Genomic DNA, 14,952 nt, shown 5'->3' on the forward strand with positions numbered 1-14,952 from the left:
TTCAAGTGGAGGGAGTAAAAAGAAATGTTGTAGTGGTAGGGGATAGTATCATTAGGGGGATAGATAGGGTTCTCTGCAGTCAAGAGCGGGAGTCCCGAAGGCTGTGTTGCCTGCCTGGTGCCAGGGTTAAGGACATCTCTTCTGGGCTGGAAAGAAACTTGCAGTGGGAGGGGGAGGATCCAGTTGTCGTGGTCCATGTTGGTACAAACGACGTAGATAGGACAAGGAAGATGGTTCTGTTAAAGGAGTATGAGCAGCTAGGGGTCAAATTAAAAAACAGAACCTCAAGGGTAATAATCTCTGGGTTATTACCTGAGCCACGAGCAAATTTGGCTAGGATAAATAAAATTAAAGAGTTAAATGCGTGGCTCAAAGACTGGTGTGGGAGAAATGGGTTTTGCTTCTTGGGACACTGGCACCAGTACTGGGACAGGAGGGAGCTGTTCTGTTGGGACGGACTCCACTTGGCCAGTGCTGGGACTGGAGTCCTGGCGAATCATATAACTAGGGCTGCAGAGAGGGCTTTAAACTAATTAGTTGGGGGGAGGTTTCTAGAGAGCAAATAATAGAAATGACAACAGAGAAGGTCATAGACTTAGGTAGCAGTGGGGGAATTAAAAAACAGAATGTGTCAGGAAGGGACAGAAAGTATGGAGTAAAAAGTAAAGTAATAAAAAGGGAAAAAACAGGAACTAAGTGTTACAAAACATATTTGAAAGTTCTTTATCTGAATGCACGTAGCATTCGTAACAAAATGAATGAGTTAACGGCACAAATAATGACATATGGGTATGATCTTGTGGCCATTACAGAAACATGGCTGCAGGGTGACCATGACTGGGAATTAAACATACCAGGTTATTTAACAATCAGGAAGGACAGGCAGGAAGGGAGAGGAGGTGGGGTGGCTATGTTAATAAAGGAAGGAATCACTATAATACAGAGAAATGATATTGGGTCAAAGGAGCAGGATAGTGAAACAGTTTGGGTGGAGGTAAGGAATAATAAGGGGAAAAAAACACTAGTGGGTGTAGTCTATAGGCCTCCGAACAGTTGCAACTCTGTTGGACGGAGTATTAATCAGGAAATAGTTGAGGCTTGTAACAAGGGAACAGCTATAATTATGGGGGATTTTAATTATCATATTAACTGGACAAATCAAATTGGGCAGAGCAGCCTTGAGGAAGAGTTCATTGAGTGTATTCGGGATGGGTTTCTTGAGCAGTATGTAACTGAACCGACCAGGGGGCAAGCAACCTTAGATCTGGTCCTGTGTAATGAGACGGGATTAATTAAAAATGTCCTAGTAAAGGATCCCCTTGGAATGAGTGACCATAACATGGTTGAATTCCATATTCAATTAGAGGGTGAGAAGGTTGGATCTCAAACAAGCGTGCTGAGCTTGAATAAAGGAGACTATGAAGGTATGAGAGCGGAATTAATTAGAGTGGACTGGGAAAATAGATTAAAGGGTAAGACGGTACATGACCAGTGGTGTACATTTAAGGAGTTATTTTACAACTTCCAAAAAAAATATATTCCACTGAGGAAAAAAGGGTGTAAAAGAAAAGATAGCCATCCGTGGCTAAGTAAAGTAATTAAGGATAGTATCCGACTAAAAACAAGGGCATATAAGGTAGCCAAATCTAGTGGGAGGATGGAAGATTGGGAAGTCTTTAAAAGACAGCAAAAAATAACAAAAAGATTGATTAAGAAAGGGAAGATAGATTATGAAAGTAAATTAGCAAAAAATATAAAAACAGACAGTAAAAGTTTCTATAGTTATATAAAAAGAAAAAGGGTGGCTAAAGTAAATGTTGGTCCCTTAGAGGATGAGACCGGGAAATTAATGGTGGGAAACATGGAGATGGCAAAAACACTGAACAATTATTTTGTATCAGTCTTTACAGTAGAGGACACTAAGAATATCCCAACACTGGACAAACAGGGGGCTCTAGGGGGGGAGGAACTAAATACAATTAAAATCACTAAGGAAGTGGTACTTGGTAAAATAATGGGACTCAAGGCGGATAAATCCCCTGGACCTGATGGCTTGCATCCTAGGGTCTTGAGGGAAGTAGCGGTAGGGATTGTGGATGCATTGGTAATAATTTTCCAAAACTCACTGGACTCAGCAAAGGTCCCGGCAGATTGGAAAACTGCTAATGTAACACCCTTATTTAAAAAGGGTAGTAGGCAGAAGGCTGGAAACTATAGACCTGTTAGCCTAACATCTGTGGTTGGTAAAATGTTAGAGTCCATTATTAAGGAGACAGTAACGGGACATTTGGATAAACATAATTTAATAGGGCAAACTCAGCATGGTTTCATGAAGGGGAAGTCATGTTTAACAAATTTGCTTGAGTTTTTTGAGGAAGTAACATACAGGGTGGATAAAGGGGAACCAGTGGACGTAGTGTATTTAGACTTCCAAAAGGCATTTGACAAGGTGCCACACAAAAGATTATTGCTCAAGATAAAAAATCACGGGATTGGGGGTAATATTCTGGCGTGGGTGGAGGATTGGCTCTCTAACAGAAAGCAGAGAGTTGGGATAAATGGTTCGTTCTCAGATTGGCAACCAGTAACTAGTGGTGTTCCGCAGGGGTCAGTGCTGGGTCCCCAACTCTTTACAATCTATATTAATGATTTGGAGGAAGGGACCGAGTGTAACATATCAAAGTTTGCAGATGATACAAAGATGGGACGGAAAGTAGTGAGTGAGGAGGACATAAAAAACCTGCAAAGGGATATAGACAGGCTAAGTAAGTGGGCAGAGATTTGGCAGATGGAATACAATACTGGAAAGTGTGAGGTTATGCACTTTGGCAGGAAAAATCATAGAGCAAGTTATTATCTTAATGGCAAGAAACTGGAAAGTACTGTAGTACAAAGGGATCTGGGGGTCCTGGTGCACGAAACTCAAAAAGTTAGTATGCAGGTGCAGCAAGTGATTAAGAAGGCCAATGGAATGTTGGCTTTTATTGCTAGGGGGTTGGAATATAAAAACAGGGAGGTATTGCTGCAGTTGTACAAGGTATTGGTGAGGCCGCACCTGGAATACTGCATACAGTTTTGGTGTCCATACTTAAGAAAAGACATACTTGCTCTCGAGTCAGTACAAAGAAGGTTCACTCGGTTAATCCCGGGGATGAGGGGGTGGTCATATGAGGAGAGGTTGAGTAGATTGGGACTCTACTCATTGGAGTTCAGAAGAATGAGAGGCGATCTTATTGAAACATATAAGATTGTGAAGGGGCTTGATCGGGTGGATGCGGTGAGGATGTTCCCAATGATGGGTGAAACTAGAACTAGGGGGCATAATCTTAAAATAAGGGGCTGCTCATTCAAAACTGAGATGAGGAGAAACTTCTTCACTCAGAGGGTGGTAGGTTTGTGGAATTTGCTGCCCCAGAAAGCTGTGGAAGCTACATCATTAAATAAATTTAAAACAGAAATAGATAGTTTCCTAGAAGTAAAGGGAATTAAGGGTTACGGGGAGCGGGCAGGAAATTGGACATGAGTCTAGGTTCGGAATGGTCATGGCCCTGTGGGTAGTGGAGTGGGCCCAGGGGCCGTGTAGCCTTGTTCTGCTCCTACTGTGTTCTAATTCTGTGTTAGATTTCAGGAGATGGTTTTATTCCTGTTCCTGGCTGGGGTGGAGATCGCCTTTGCAGAAGGTAAGTACTGTAGAAAATATAGGGACAGAGTGATCTCCTGGAAGAATTTCGATCGCCTAGATGGGTCGGAGAGGAATTTCCCAGATTTTTTTCTCCCAAATTGGCCATTGGGTCTTTATCTGGTTTTTCGCCTCTCCCGGGAGATCACATGGGTTCGGGTGGATGCAGAGTGATAGAAGATTTGAGGTTAGGATCAGATCAGCCATGATCTTATTGAATGGTGGAGCAGGCTCGAGGGGCCGATTGGCCTACTCCTGCTCCTATTTCTTATGTTCTTATGTTCTTTACTTTGAAGCCCACACACAAACTTGTCCTTTAACGTATCTGCTAGTCCCATTCCAAACTGGCAGTGTTTCGATAGCTTGCGCAGTTCCGTTAAATACTCAGCATTACTTTCGTCTTTCTGCTGGTTCCTTTTGTGGAACTTAAATCTTTCTGCTATCAGCAGCGGTGTGGGGTTTAAGTGGTCCTGTAGGATTTCCACTATGCTTTCGAAATCCTTATCCACTGGCTTCTCTGGGGTTATTAGGTTTCGCAGTAAGCCATACGTTTTTGCACCCATGGAATTCAACAAAACCAGTGCTTTCCTGGCATCTGGCACTTCATTCGCCTTGCAGTGCACCTCAATGCGTTCCACATATGTTGCCCAATCTTCGACTTCATTGTCGAACGCAGTGACACTGCCACTCTTCGGCATCCCTGGGTGTGGTTAGACTTTCAAAAATGATGACTCTCGCGCTCTCCCTTCTTCTCCGCTGGCTCAAAATGGCGTCTCCCGCGCTTTCCTTTATTCCCGCGCTCGCCCTTCTTCTCCGCTGCGGCTTCAAAAATGGCATCTCCCGTGCTCTCCCTTCTTCTCCGCGGCTCAAATGGCGTCTCCCGCACTCCCTTTCTTTCCCTACGGACGCTGCTCAGCCCTTGAGCCCTGGCTGCGCTCTGCGCGTTCTCCTGTGCGCCTCTCTCGTTGCCGCCGCTCAGTCCTGAACCCCGGCTGTGCTTTACCCTCTCTCTCTTTTTGTTTTCCATCGACGCCGCTCGGTCTTCAACCCCCGGCTGCGCCCTGTGCGCTCTACCCTCTCTCTTACCCCGTCGACGCTGCTCGGCCTTTTCTGTGCCGTCGGTCGGCTCCAGCCGCCGCTGTCCGGGAAGGGTCTGCGCTGTACCTGTTGCCAGTCTGTTGCTGGATCGTCGTGGCTGGAGAACCAAGCCCAGCTCTCAACAGCCTCCCCTGCGATGTTCACTCGCTCTGCCGGATGACTGGGCGGTTGCTCGTGGTCGACGCCCGTGCTTCTGGCCTCGACTTTCTTCCACCGCCCCCCGGAGCGAATCCTTGGAAGGAAATGCAGAGTTGCAGGTAGATTCGAATCGACCTCGTCGCCACTGTTGAATCCGTAAATCTTAAGGTATGGTGTTCTTCAATAACTAGACGGAGGCTGTAGATTAACAATCAACAGGTGTTTACTGGAGGAGGGTAGTCTAAAGACTAACAGTACAGAGGCATGCTCAAGGCTTATATACAGGTGTGGTCACTGCCGGTACTACAGTATACAGGAGCTGTAAAAGTAGTTCTCTCTTAAAGGTACATACACTACAGACTCCACATCAGAGAGAGAGGAGACCTTCATCCCCTCTCTCTGGGGCTGGATTTGGCCCAGGTCCCAGAGGGCGAAAGGGCAGCAGAGTTGGTCATTGGCTCAGTGCAGGAAGCAAGCGGGCGTCCGTCCCTGTTCCGTTGGCCTGACTGCATTGATCCGACAGTGAGTGATGCGTGCATCGTTTCTGCATTTTAATTGCAGATGTGATCAGCTCTTTTATGCTAATAATTTTTTTGTAAGCAGTGGTCACGATGCGTCACGTGAGGAGGTTTCACTGCACGTATAGGCACTTTCGGACCCCTGGAAAAAATGGCAGGCATGACAACGACAAAAATAATAGGCAAAAGCTCTGCAACGCATGCGGCTGGGGCAGGGGGGTCTAGCCTGAGGTATCTTGGTATCAGGGTGCTGTGGCTGATTTAAAGGGACAGCGACTAGACCAACACCAGACAGAACCGGTTTCATTGTCGCCACAGTGACACTCCGCGAGATCGATGATACCCCATCAAATTACCGAGCGTTAATATAAGAGCAAAATACCGCGGAGGCTGGGAATCTGAAATAAAAACAGAAAATGGTGGAAACACTCAGCAGGTCAGGCAGCATCTGTGGAGAGAGAAACAGAGTTAACGTTTCAGGTCAATGACCTTGCATCTGAGCCCGCGCACTTGCCCCTCCCCCCCACACACATACCTGCGAGCGTGTTCTTGCCCCTCACACACACACACACACGTACCAGTGAGCCCGCGCACTTGCCCCTCCCCCACACACACACATACCAGCGAGCGTGTTCTTGCCCCTCCCCCCCCACACACGTACCTGCGAGGCCGTGCACTTGCCCCTCTACCTGCGAGGCCGCGCGCTTGCCCCACCCCCCGTACCTGCGAGGCCGCGCGTTTGCCCCTCTACCTGCGAGGCCGCGCATTTGCCCCTCTACCTGCGAGGCCGCGCGTTTGCCCCTCCCCCCGTACCTGCGAGGCCGCGTGCCTGCGGTGAAACTCGTGCACGTCGAAGTTGTCGAAATCCAGCTTGAGGGTCTGTTTGCAGAGTTCACAGGTGGTGACAGCAGCCAGATCGGCGCCTGTGCGGGAAACAAGGGAGAGGGTTCACGGTCGCGCCCACTCACTCAATCACCACAAACTGCACAACAACAACAGCAGGGAGGGAGACTGAGGGAGAGGGAGGGAGACTGAGGGAGAGGGAGGGAGACTGAGGGAGAGGGAGGAGGGAGAGGGAGGGAGACTGAGGGAGAGGGAGGGAGACTGAGGGAGAGGAAGGGAGAGGGAGGGAGACTGAGGGGGAGGGAGACTGAGGGGGAGGGGGAAGGAGGGGAGTGGAAAGGGGGGAAGGAGGGGAGGGGGAAGGAGGGGAGGGGGAAGGAGGGGGAAGGAGGGGAGGGGGAAGGAGGGGGAAGGCGGGGAGGAGGGGAGGGGGAACGAGATGGAGGGGAGGGGGAAGGGGGGGAGGAGTGGGGGAAGGGGAATGAAATGGAGGGAGGGAATGGGGGAGTGCGGCGGAGGGAGACGGGGAAGAAGGAGATAGAAGGAGGGGAGGGGAGGGGAAGGAGATGGAAGGAGGGGAGGGGAGGGGAAGGAGATGGAAGGAGGGGAGGGGAGGGGAAGGAGATGGAAGGAGGGGAGGGGAGGGGAAGGAGATGGAAGGAGGGGAGGGGAGGGGAAGGAGATGGAAGGAGGGGAGGGGAGGGGAAGGAGATGGAAGGAGGGGAGGGGAGGGGAAGGAGATGGAGGAAGGAGGGGAGGGGGGAGGGGAAGGAGATGGAGGGAGGAATCAGACGGAGGGAGGAGGGGAAGGTTACGAAGGGAAGGAGGAGGGGAAGGAGACGAGGGGAGGGGAGGGGAAGGAGACGAGGGGAGGGGAGGGGAAGAAGACGGGGGAGTGGAGGGGGAAGGAGACGGAGAGAGTGGAGGGGGAAGGAGACGGAGAGAGGGGAGGGGGAAGGAGACGGGGGAGGGAATGAGAAGGAGATGGGGAGAGGGGGAAGGAGACGGAGGGAGGGGAGGCGGAAGGAGACGGAGAGAGTGCAGGGGGAAGGAGACGGAGAGAGGGGAGGGGGAAGGAGACGGGGGAGGGAATGAGAAGGAGATGGGGAGAGGGGGAAGGAGACGGAGGGAGGGGAGGCGGAAGGAGACGGAGAGAGGGGAGGGGGAAGGAGACGGAGGGAGGGGAGGCGGAAGGAGACGGAGAGAGGGGAGGGGGAAGGAGACGGAGGGAGTGGAGGGGGAAGGAGTTGGAGGGAGGGGAGGGGAGGGGGAAGGAGTCGGAGGGAGGGGAAGGGGAAGGAGGGAGTGGAGGTGGAAGGAGACAGAGGGAGGGGAAGGAGACAGAGGGAGGGGAGGGGGAAGGAGACAGAGGGAGGGGAGGGGGAAGGAGACAGAGGGAGGGGAGGGGGAAGGAGACGGAGGGAGGGGAGGGGGAAGGAGATGGAGGGAGGGGAGGGGGAAGGAGATGGAGGGAGGGGAAGGAGACGGAGGGAGGGGAAGGGGAAGGAGACGGAGGGAGGGGGAAGGAGACGGAGAGGGGGATGGAGAGAGGGGAGGGGGAAGGAGGGAGAGGGGGGGAAGGAGGGAGAGGGGGGGAAGGAGTCGGAGGGAGGAGAATGAGACGGAGGGAGAGGAGGGGAAAGGAGACGGAGGGAGGGGAGGGGGAAGGAGCAGGAAGGAGGGGGAAGGATTGGAGGGAGGGGAGGGGGAAGGATTGGAGGGAGGGGAGGGGGAAGGATTGGAGGGAGGGGGAAGGATTGGAGGGAGGGGAGGGGGAAGGATTGGAGGGAGGGGAGGGGGAAGGATTGGAGGGGGAAGGATTGGAGGGAGGGGGAAGGATTGGAGGGAGGGGGAAGGATTGGAGGGAGGGGGAAGGATTGGAGGGAGGGGAGAGGGAAGGATTGGAGGGAGGGGAGAGGGAAGGATTGGAGGGAGGGGAGGGGGAAGGATTGGAGGGAGGGGAGGGGGAAGGATTGGAGGGAGGGGAGGGGGAAGGATTGGAGGGAGGGGAGGGGGAAGGATTGGAGGGAGGGGAGGGGGAAGGATTGGAGGGGAGGGGGAAGGATTGGAGGGAGGGGAGGGGGAAGGATTGGAGGGAGGGGAGGGGGAAGGATTGGAGGGAGGGGAGGGGGAAGGATTGGAGGGAGGGAAGGAGGAAGGATTGGAGGGAGGGGAGGGGGAAGGATTGGAGGGAGGGGAGGGGGAAGGATTGGAGGGAGGGGAGGGCGAAGGATTAGAGGGAGGGGAGGGGGAAGGAGATGGAGGGAGGGAGGGGGAAGGAGATGGAGGGAGGGGAGGGGGAAGGAGATGGAGGGAGGGGAGGGGGAAGGATTGGAGGGAGGGGAGTGGGAAAGAGATGGAGGGAGGGGAATGAGGGGCAAGGAGACGGAGGGAGGGGGAAGAAGTTGGAGGGGGGAGGATGAAGGAGATGGAGGGACGGGAGGGGGAAGGAGTTGGGGGAGGGGAGGGGGAAGGAGATGGAGGGAGGGGGAAGGGTTGGAGGGAGGAGAGGGGGAAGGATTGGAGGGAGGGAGGGAGGGGAAGGATTGGAGGGAGGAGAGGGGGAAGGATTGGAGGGAGGGAGGGAGGGGAAGGATTGGAGGGAGGAGAGGGGGAAGGATTGGAGGGAGGGAGGGAGGGGAGGAGGCACACCATTTTGAGGTGCAGGAGATGGTAAGTGGAGTCTTGATTTCAACACAGTAAGGATGCAGGGAGGAGGAGGGGTGTAGCGGTTACCTGGGAAACCAAGAAATAAAGAACTTGCAATTCTAGCGCGCCTTTCATGACCTCGGGACATCCCAAAGCACTTTACAGCCAATGAAGTACTTTTGAAGTGTAGTCACTGTTGTAATGTAGGAAACACGGAAGTCTATTTGTGCACAGCAAGATCCCACAAACAGCAATGACCAGATCATCTGCTTTTCAGGTGTTGGTTGAGGGATAAATATTGGGCCCCAGGACACCGGGGACAACTCCCCTGCTCTTCTTCCAATAGTGGCCGTGGGATCTTTTATGTCCACCTGAGAGGCCAGACCTGTTGCAGCACTCACTCAGTACTGGCACCAGGGAGTGTCGGCCCGGGATTATGGGGGCTTGATTCTCTGGAGTGGGGACACGAACCCGTGACCTTCTGACTCCGAGGCGAGAGTGAGACTGACCGAGCCACGGCTAAGTGGGAGTAGGAGACAGTGCGATGGTAAATTCATGAATCCCACACTCCCGGCGGGCAGCTGTGCTCAAAGAGAGCGCGGACTACAACACAGCAACGCCTGTTGTACATTCCACCTTCCCTTTGAGCGCAGCTCCTCGCTAGACATACAGGATCGGTGAATCTATCCTTTGATTTCATCTCATGAGGTTTCACGGAGGAGAAAGATCCTGTTGTCCAAACGCTCACCTGGCCAGCCTCTCACCTTCCACCCTCTGTAAACTTGGAGCTCATCCGAAACTCTGCTGCCCGTGTCCTAACTCGCACCAAGTCCCGTTCACCCATCAGCCCCTGTGCTCGCCGACCTACATTGGCTCCCGGTCCGACAGCGCCTCGATTTCAAAATTCTCATCCTTGTTTTCAAATCCCTCCATGGCCTCGCCCCTCCCTATCTCTGTAATCTCCTCCAGCCCAGCAAGCCTCCGAGATATCTGTGCTCCTCTAATTCTGCTCTCTTGAGCATCCCTGATTATAATCGCTCTACCATTGATGGCCGTGCCTTCTGTTGCCTGGGCCCCAAGCTCTGGAATTCCCTGCCTAAACCTCTCCGCCTCTCTTTCCTCCTTTAAGACGTTCCTTAAAACCTACCTCTTTGACCAAGCTTTTGGTCATCTGCCCTAATTTCTCCTTATGTGGCTCGGAGTCCAATTTTTTGTCTTTTCATACTCCTGTGCAGCGCCTTGGGACGTTTTACTATGGCGCTGTATAAATACAAGTTGTTGGTATCTGTCACGCGCCCAGGCAGGGTACGAGGGAAAGCTCATCATCCAATGAGCGATCCCCCTCTCAGCTCCAGCCTCTCTCTCTCCATGACATCCTCTCTCACCTCCCTCTATTTTAGTGATCAGTGTTCCTCTGAACTTCATTCTCTCCTTCCTCTGAACAATTCCTCCCATTTAGACAGCGCCTTTAACGTAGTAAAATGTCCCAAGGTGCTTCACAGGAGCGATTATCAAACAAAATTTGACACTGAGCCACGTAAGAAGATATTAGAACAGGTGATCAAAGCCTTGGTCAAACAGGAAGGTTTTAAGGAGAATCTTAAAGGAGTGAGAGAGTCGGAGAGGTTTAGGGAGGGAATTCTAGAACTTAGGGTCTCGCCAGTTGAAGACACAGCCGCAAATGGTGGAGCGATTAAAATTGAAGATTCACAGGAGGCCAGAATTAGAGGAGCACAGATATCTTGGAGGCTTGCTGGGCTGGAGAAGGTTACAGAGATAGAGAGGGGAGAGACCCTGGAGGGATTTGAAAACAAGGATGAGAATTTTGAAATCGAGGCGTTGCTTAACCGGGAGCCAATGTAGGTCAGCGAGCACAGGGGTGATGGGCGAACGGGATTTGGTGTGGGTTAGGATACGGACAGCCAAGTTTTGGATGACCTCAAGTTTACGTAGGATAGAACGTGGGAGGCCAGCCAGGAGTGCGTTGGAATAGTCAAGTCTAGCGATAACAAAGGCATGGATGAGGGTTTCAGCAGCGTGTGAGCTGAGGCAAGGGGCGGAGACGGGCAATGTTACGGAGGTGGAAATAAGCGGTCTTAGTTATGCTGAGGATATGTGGTCAGAAGCTCATTTCAGGGCCAAGTATAACACCAAGGTTGCGAACAGTGTGGTTCAGCCTCAGACAGATGTTAGGGAGAGGGATGGAGTCAGTGGCTAGGGAACGGAGTTTGTGGCGGAGACCAAAATCAATGGCTTCAGTCTTCCCAATATTTAATTGGAGAAAATTTCTGTCATCCAGAACTGTGTGTCGGACAGCAGTATGACAATTTAGAGACCATGGAGGGGTCGAGAGAAGTCATAGTGAGGTAGAGCTGGGTGTCGTCAGCGTACATGTGAAAACTGACGCTGTGTTTTCGGATGATGTCGCCAAGGGGCAGCATGTAGATGAGGAATAGGAAGGAGCCAAGGATAGATCCTTGGGGGACACCAAAGGTAACGATGTGGGAGCGGGAAGAGAAGCCGTTGTAAATGATTCTCTGGCTACGATTAGATAGATAAGAATGGAACCAGGCGAGTGCAGTCCCACCCAGCTGGACGACGGTGGAGAGGCGTTGGAGGAGGATGGAGTGGTCAACCGTGTCAAAGGCTGCAGACAAGTCAAGAAGGACGAGGAGGGATAGTTTACCTTTGTCACAGTCACAAAGGATGTCATTTGTGACTTGGATGAGAGCCGTTTCGGTACTGTGGCAAGGGCGGAAAGCTGATTGGAGGGATTCAAACATGGAGTGGCGGGAAAGATGGGCACGGATTTGGGAGGCAACAACACGTTCAAGGACTTTGGAGAGGAAAGGGAGGTTGGAGATGGGGCGGTAGTTTGCAAGGAATGAGGGGTCAAGGGTTGTTCTTTTGAGGAGAGGGGTGATGACGACAAATTTGAGGGAGAGGGGGACAGTACCTGAGGAGAGAGAACCGTTAACAATGTCAGCTAACATGGGAGCCAGAAAAGGAAGTTGGGTGGTCAGCAGTTTGGTGGGAATAGGGTCGAGGGAGCAGGAAGTGGATCGCAAGGACAAGATGAGCGTGGAGAGGTCATGAGGGGAGATTGGAGAGAAACTGGAGAAAGATGTGCATTCAGGGCTAGGGCGGGGGGGAACCTTAGAGGGAGTTTGGCCCAGTGGTCTAGGGGAAGGAAGTGGCAGAAGCAGCTGAATGGATGGTCTCAATCTTAGAGACAAAGAAGTCCATGAGCTCCTCACACTTGTTGTCGGAGGTGAGGGTGGAGGAGACAGGGGAGAGGACGGTAAGCAGTGGAGAATAGAAGCCGGGGGTTATCTTTGCATTCCAGAATGATTCTGGAACAGTGATCAATTTTGGCAGACGAGAGCAGGACCCGATGATGCACTATGTGGTCCAGCCAGATCTGGTGGTGAATGGCTAAACCAGTTGTCCACCATATCTGTTCAAGTCAGCATCCCTTAGACTTAAGGGAGCGAAGATGAGGGCCGTACCAGTGGGAACGACCAGGGTGAGAGAGAGTAATTGCTTTAATAGGGACTAGGGCATCAAAGGTGGTGGTGAGGGTGTGGTTGAGCAGATCGGTAGCTGCAGAAATGTCATGGTGAATGGAGGGCCAAAGTCTAGACAGTTGGGATTTCGTAAGTGCAGTTGTAAGAGAGTTGGGAGAGAGTATTTTCCAGGGGTGGAAACAGAAGGAAGTAGGGTTGGGGGGTGGATGTGGGTGGACAGCGATACAAGGAAGTGATCAGAGATGTCCTTATCTGCGATTGACACGATGGGAGTAGCGAGGCCACAAGAGATGGCAAGGTCAAGGGGGGGGGCTATGAATATGTGTTGGGGAGTTTACATGGAGGGAGAGATTAAGGGAGGATAGGAGGCTAGTGAACTCAGAGGAGAAAGAGCATGATGAATTGAGATGGAGGTTGAAATCACCGAGGATGAGAAGTCGCTCAGTGCAGAGGCTGAGGGAGGAATGCAGTGAAGATATCTCGGTGATAATATTTTTATGGTACTTGGGTGGGCGGTAGAGAACGAGAATGTTAAATGAGAGGTGGAATAAGGTAAGATGCTCAAGAGGAGAAAGTGCCGGAGGAGTAGGGGGACAGACTAAGGTGTGATTTGGTGATGAGAGCCACACTGCCACTACAGCGGTCTGAGCGGGGCAAGTGGTGGAAGGTATAGCCAGGCGGGGAGGCTTCATTTAGGGGTAAGGTGCCACCACCCCTCAGCCAAGTTTCCGTCAGGGCTATGATGTCGATGCAATCATCCACGATAAGCTCATGAATGGCAAGGGACTTGTTCGCAAGTGAACGGACATTCTGGAGGAAGATGCGGAGAAGGTCAGTGATGGCTGACCCACTGCCAGTGCCACAGGGTCAGCGCTGGGAGGGGTGAGTTGGACGGGGAGGAGATTGGCAAGATTAGCCCCCAGTGGGCGCGCTGGGCGGGAAGGTTGGCAAGAGAGTAGGATGGGACAGTTGGGGTTGCTGCTCGTAAGGAGGCAGCGACGAGTGCCTCGATGGGCCCTTCGTAGGATGCCAAGAGAGGCACAGAGGGAAGCTGTAGACTTATCTAAGAGGGAGTCGAGCCTGGGACAGTGGCAGGAGGGTAGGAAGGTCGAGGAGTACTGAAGGATTGGGTTGGGGATTTGGGAGGGCAGAGTATCCGAGAGAGGAGAGATGAAAGGAGGCATGACGACAGGAGAGAGCAGTCAGGGAGGGATAGAGAAAAAAGGAAAAAGGGGGAGGAAAAAGTGGAAAAAGAAATGAACGGCTTGGGCCCGGAGCGACAGCCAAAGTACGCACGCGAATAGACACAGGGAAAAACTCAGGTTACATAGGCCTGGTTATGTTGTAATTAATGGGATACCTATTTCCTGGTAGCAGGGAATAGGTTGGAGACAACAGTAGGGAGACCAGGGTCAAAGTCAGAGGTCCCATGGAGGTACAAAGCCGACGTAAGCAGGATGGAGCCGGCATGGAGCATCAACGAACCACTGTCCAAATTCAGAGACAGGTGTAGAAGGGGAGTGAAGTCCAGAAGTTATCTGAAGGGTAGAGAGTTGGAGGTTGGAGGTTGTTGCCGTAGGAATGAGAGTTGGTAGCGGTGCAGAAAGATGATGGCGAAATTGAAGTCGGAGGTCACCGAAGATCAAAGTGGCAGATAAAATGAACAACCACAAGCCAGCAACCAACAAAGCTGATAAACCAGTAGAAACCGTTCAGCAGAGAGACAGCTGCAGTTTAAAAGTTATTTAAAAAAAAAATCTTTTAGCAGCAGAGTTAGAGACACAGCAGGTAAGTCTTACAGAGTAATCCAGAGTAGTCCAGTGCAGAAGCGCAGTGGTGTAATCCAGTTTAGTTCAAAGCAGAAACGTAGTCTAGATGTCCAGAGAAGTCCAGGAGATCGGAAACCAATTTGAGAAAAGAAATTCTGATGGAAGGTCATCGACCTGAAATGTTAACTCTGTTTCTCTCTCCACAGATGCTGCCTGACCTGCTGAGTATTTCCAGCATTTATTTCAGATTTCCAGTATCCGCAGTACTTTGCTTTTGTTTTGAGAAAAGAGTTCAGCAGCTTAAACTTGAAGCAACTGAATAGCCTGGATGAGTGCAGCTCCAACAACACTCAAGAAGCTCGACACCATCCAGGACAAAGTAGCCCGCTTGATTGGCACCCCATCCACCACCTTAAACATTCACTCCCTCCACCACCGGCGTACCGTGGCTGCAGTGAGTACCATCTACCAGATGCACTGCAGCAACTCGCCAAGGCTTCTTCGACAGCACCTCCCAAACCCGCAACCTCTTCCACCTAGAAAGACAAGGGCAGCAGGCGCATGGGAACACCGCCACCTCCAAGTTCCCCTCCAAGTCACACACCATCCTGACTTAGAAGTATATCGCCGTTCCTTCATCATTGCTGGGTCAAAATCTTGGAACTCCCTCCCTAACAGCACTGTGGGAGTACCTTCACCACACGGACTGCAGCGGTTCAAGAAGGCAGCTC

The 14,952-nt window shown here is 51.8% G+C and overlaps 1 protein-coding gene across 1 annotated transcript in view; it reads right to left on the reverse strand.

Moving 5' to 3' along the window:
* Positions 1-14,952, reverse strand: part of LOC147080866 (uncharacterized) — a gene marked incomplete at its 3' end in the record, with an annotated part of 51,446 nt that overhangs the window by 20,324 nt on the left and 16,170 nt on the right. The window contains exon 4 of the mRNA XM_085981059.1: positions 6,247-6,356. Within this exon, the coding sequence (XP_085837185.1) occupies positions 6,247-6,356 (110 nt within the window). The remainder of the gene's footprint in view (positions 1-6,246; positions 6,357-14,952) is intronic.

The sequence above is a fragment of the Somniosus microcephalus genome, unplaced genomic scaffold, assembly GCF_052327205.1.
Source record: "Somniosus microcephalus isolate GS21.2 unplaced genomic scaffold, FLI_Smic_1.0 scaffold1082, whole genome shotgun sequence".
In the NCBI taxonomy this organism is placed as follows: domain Eukaryota; kingdom Metazoa; phylum Chordata; class Chondrichthyes; order Squaliformes; family Somniosidae; genus Somniosus; species Somniosus microcephalus.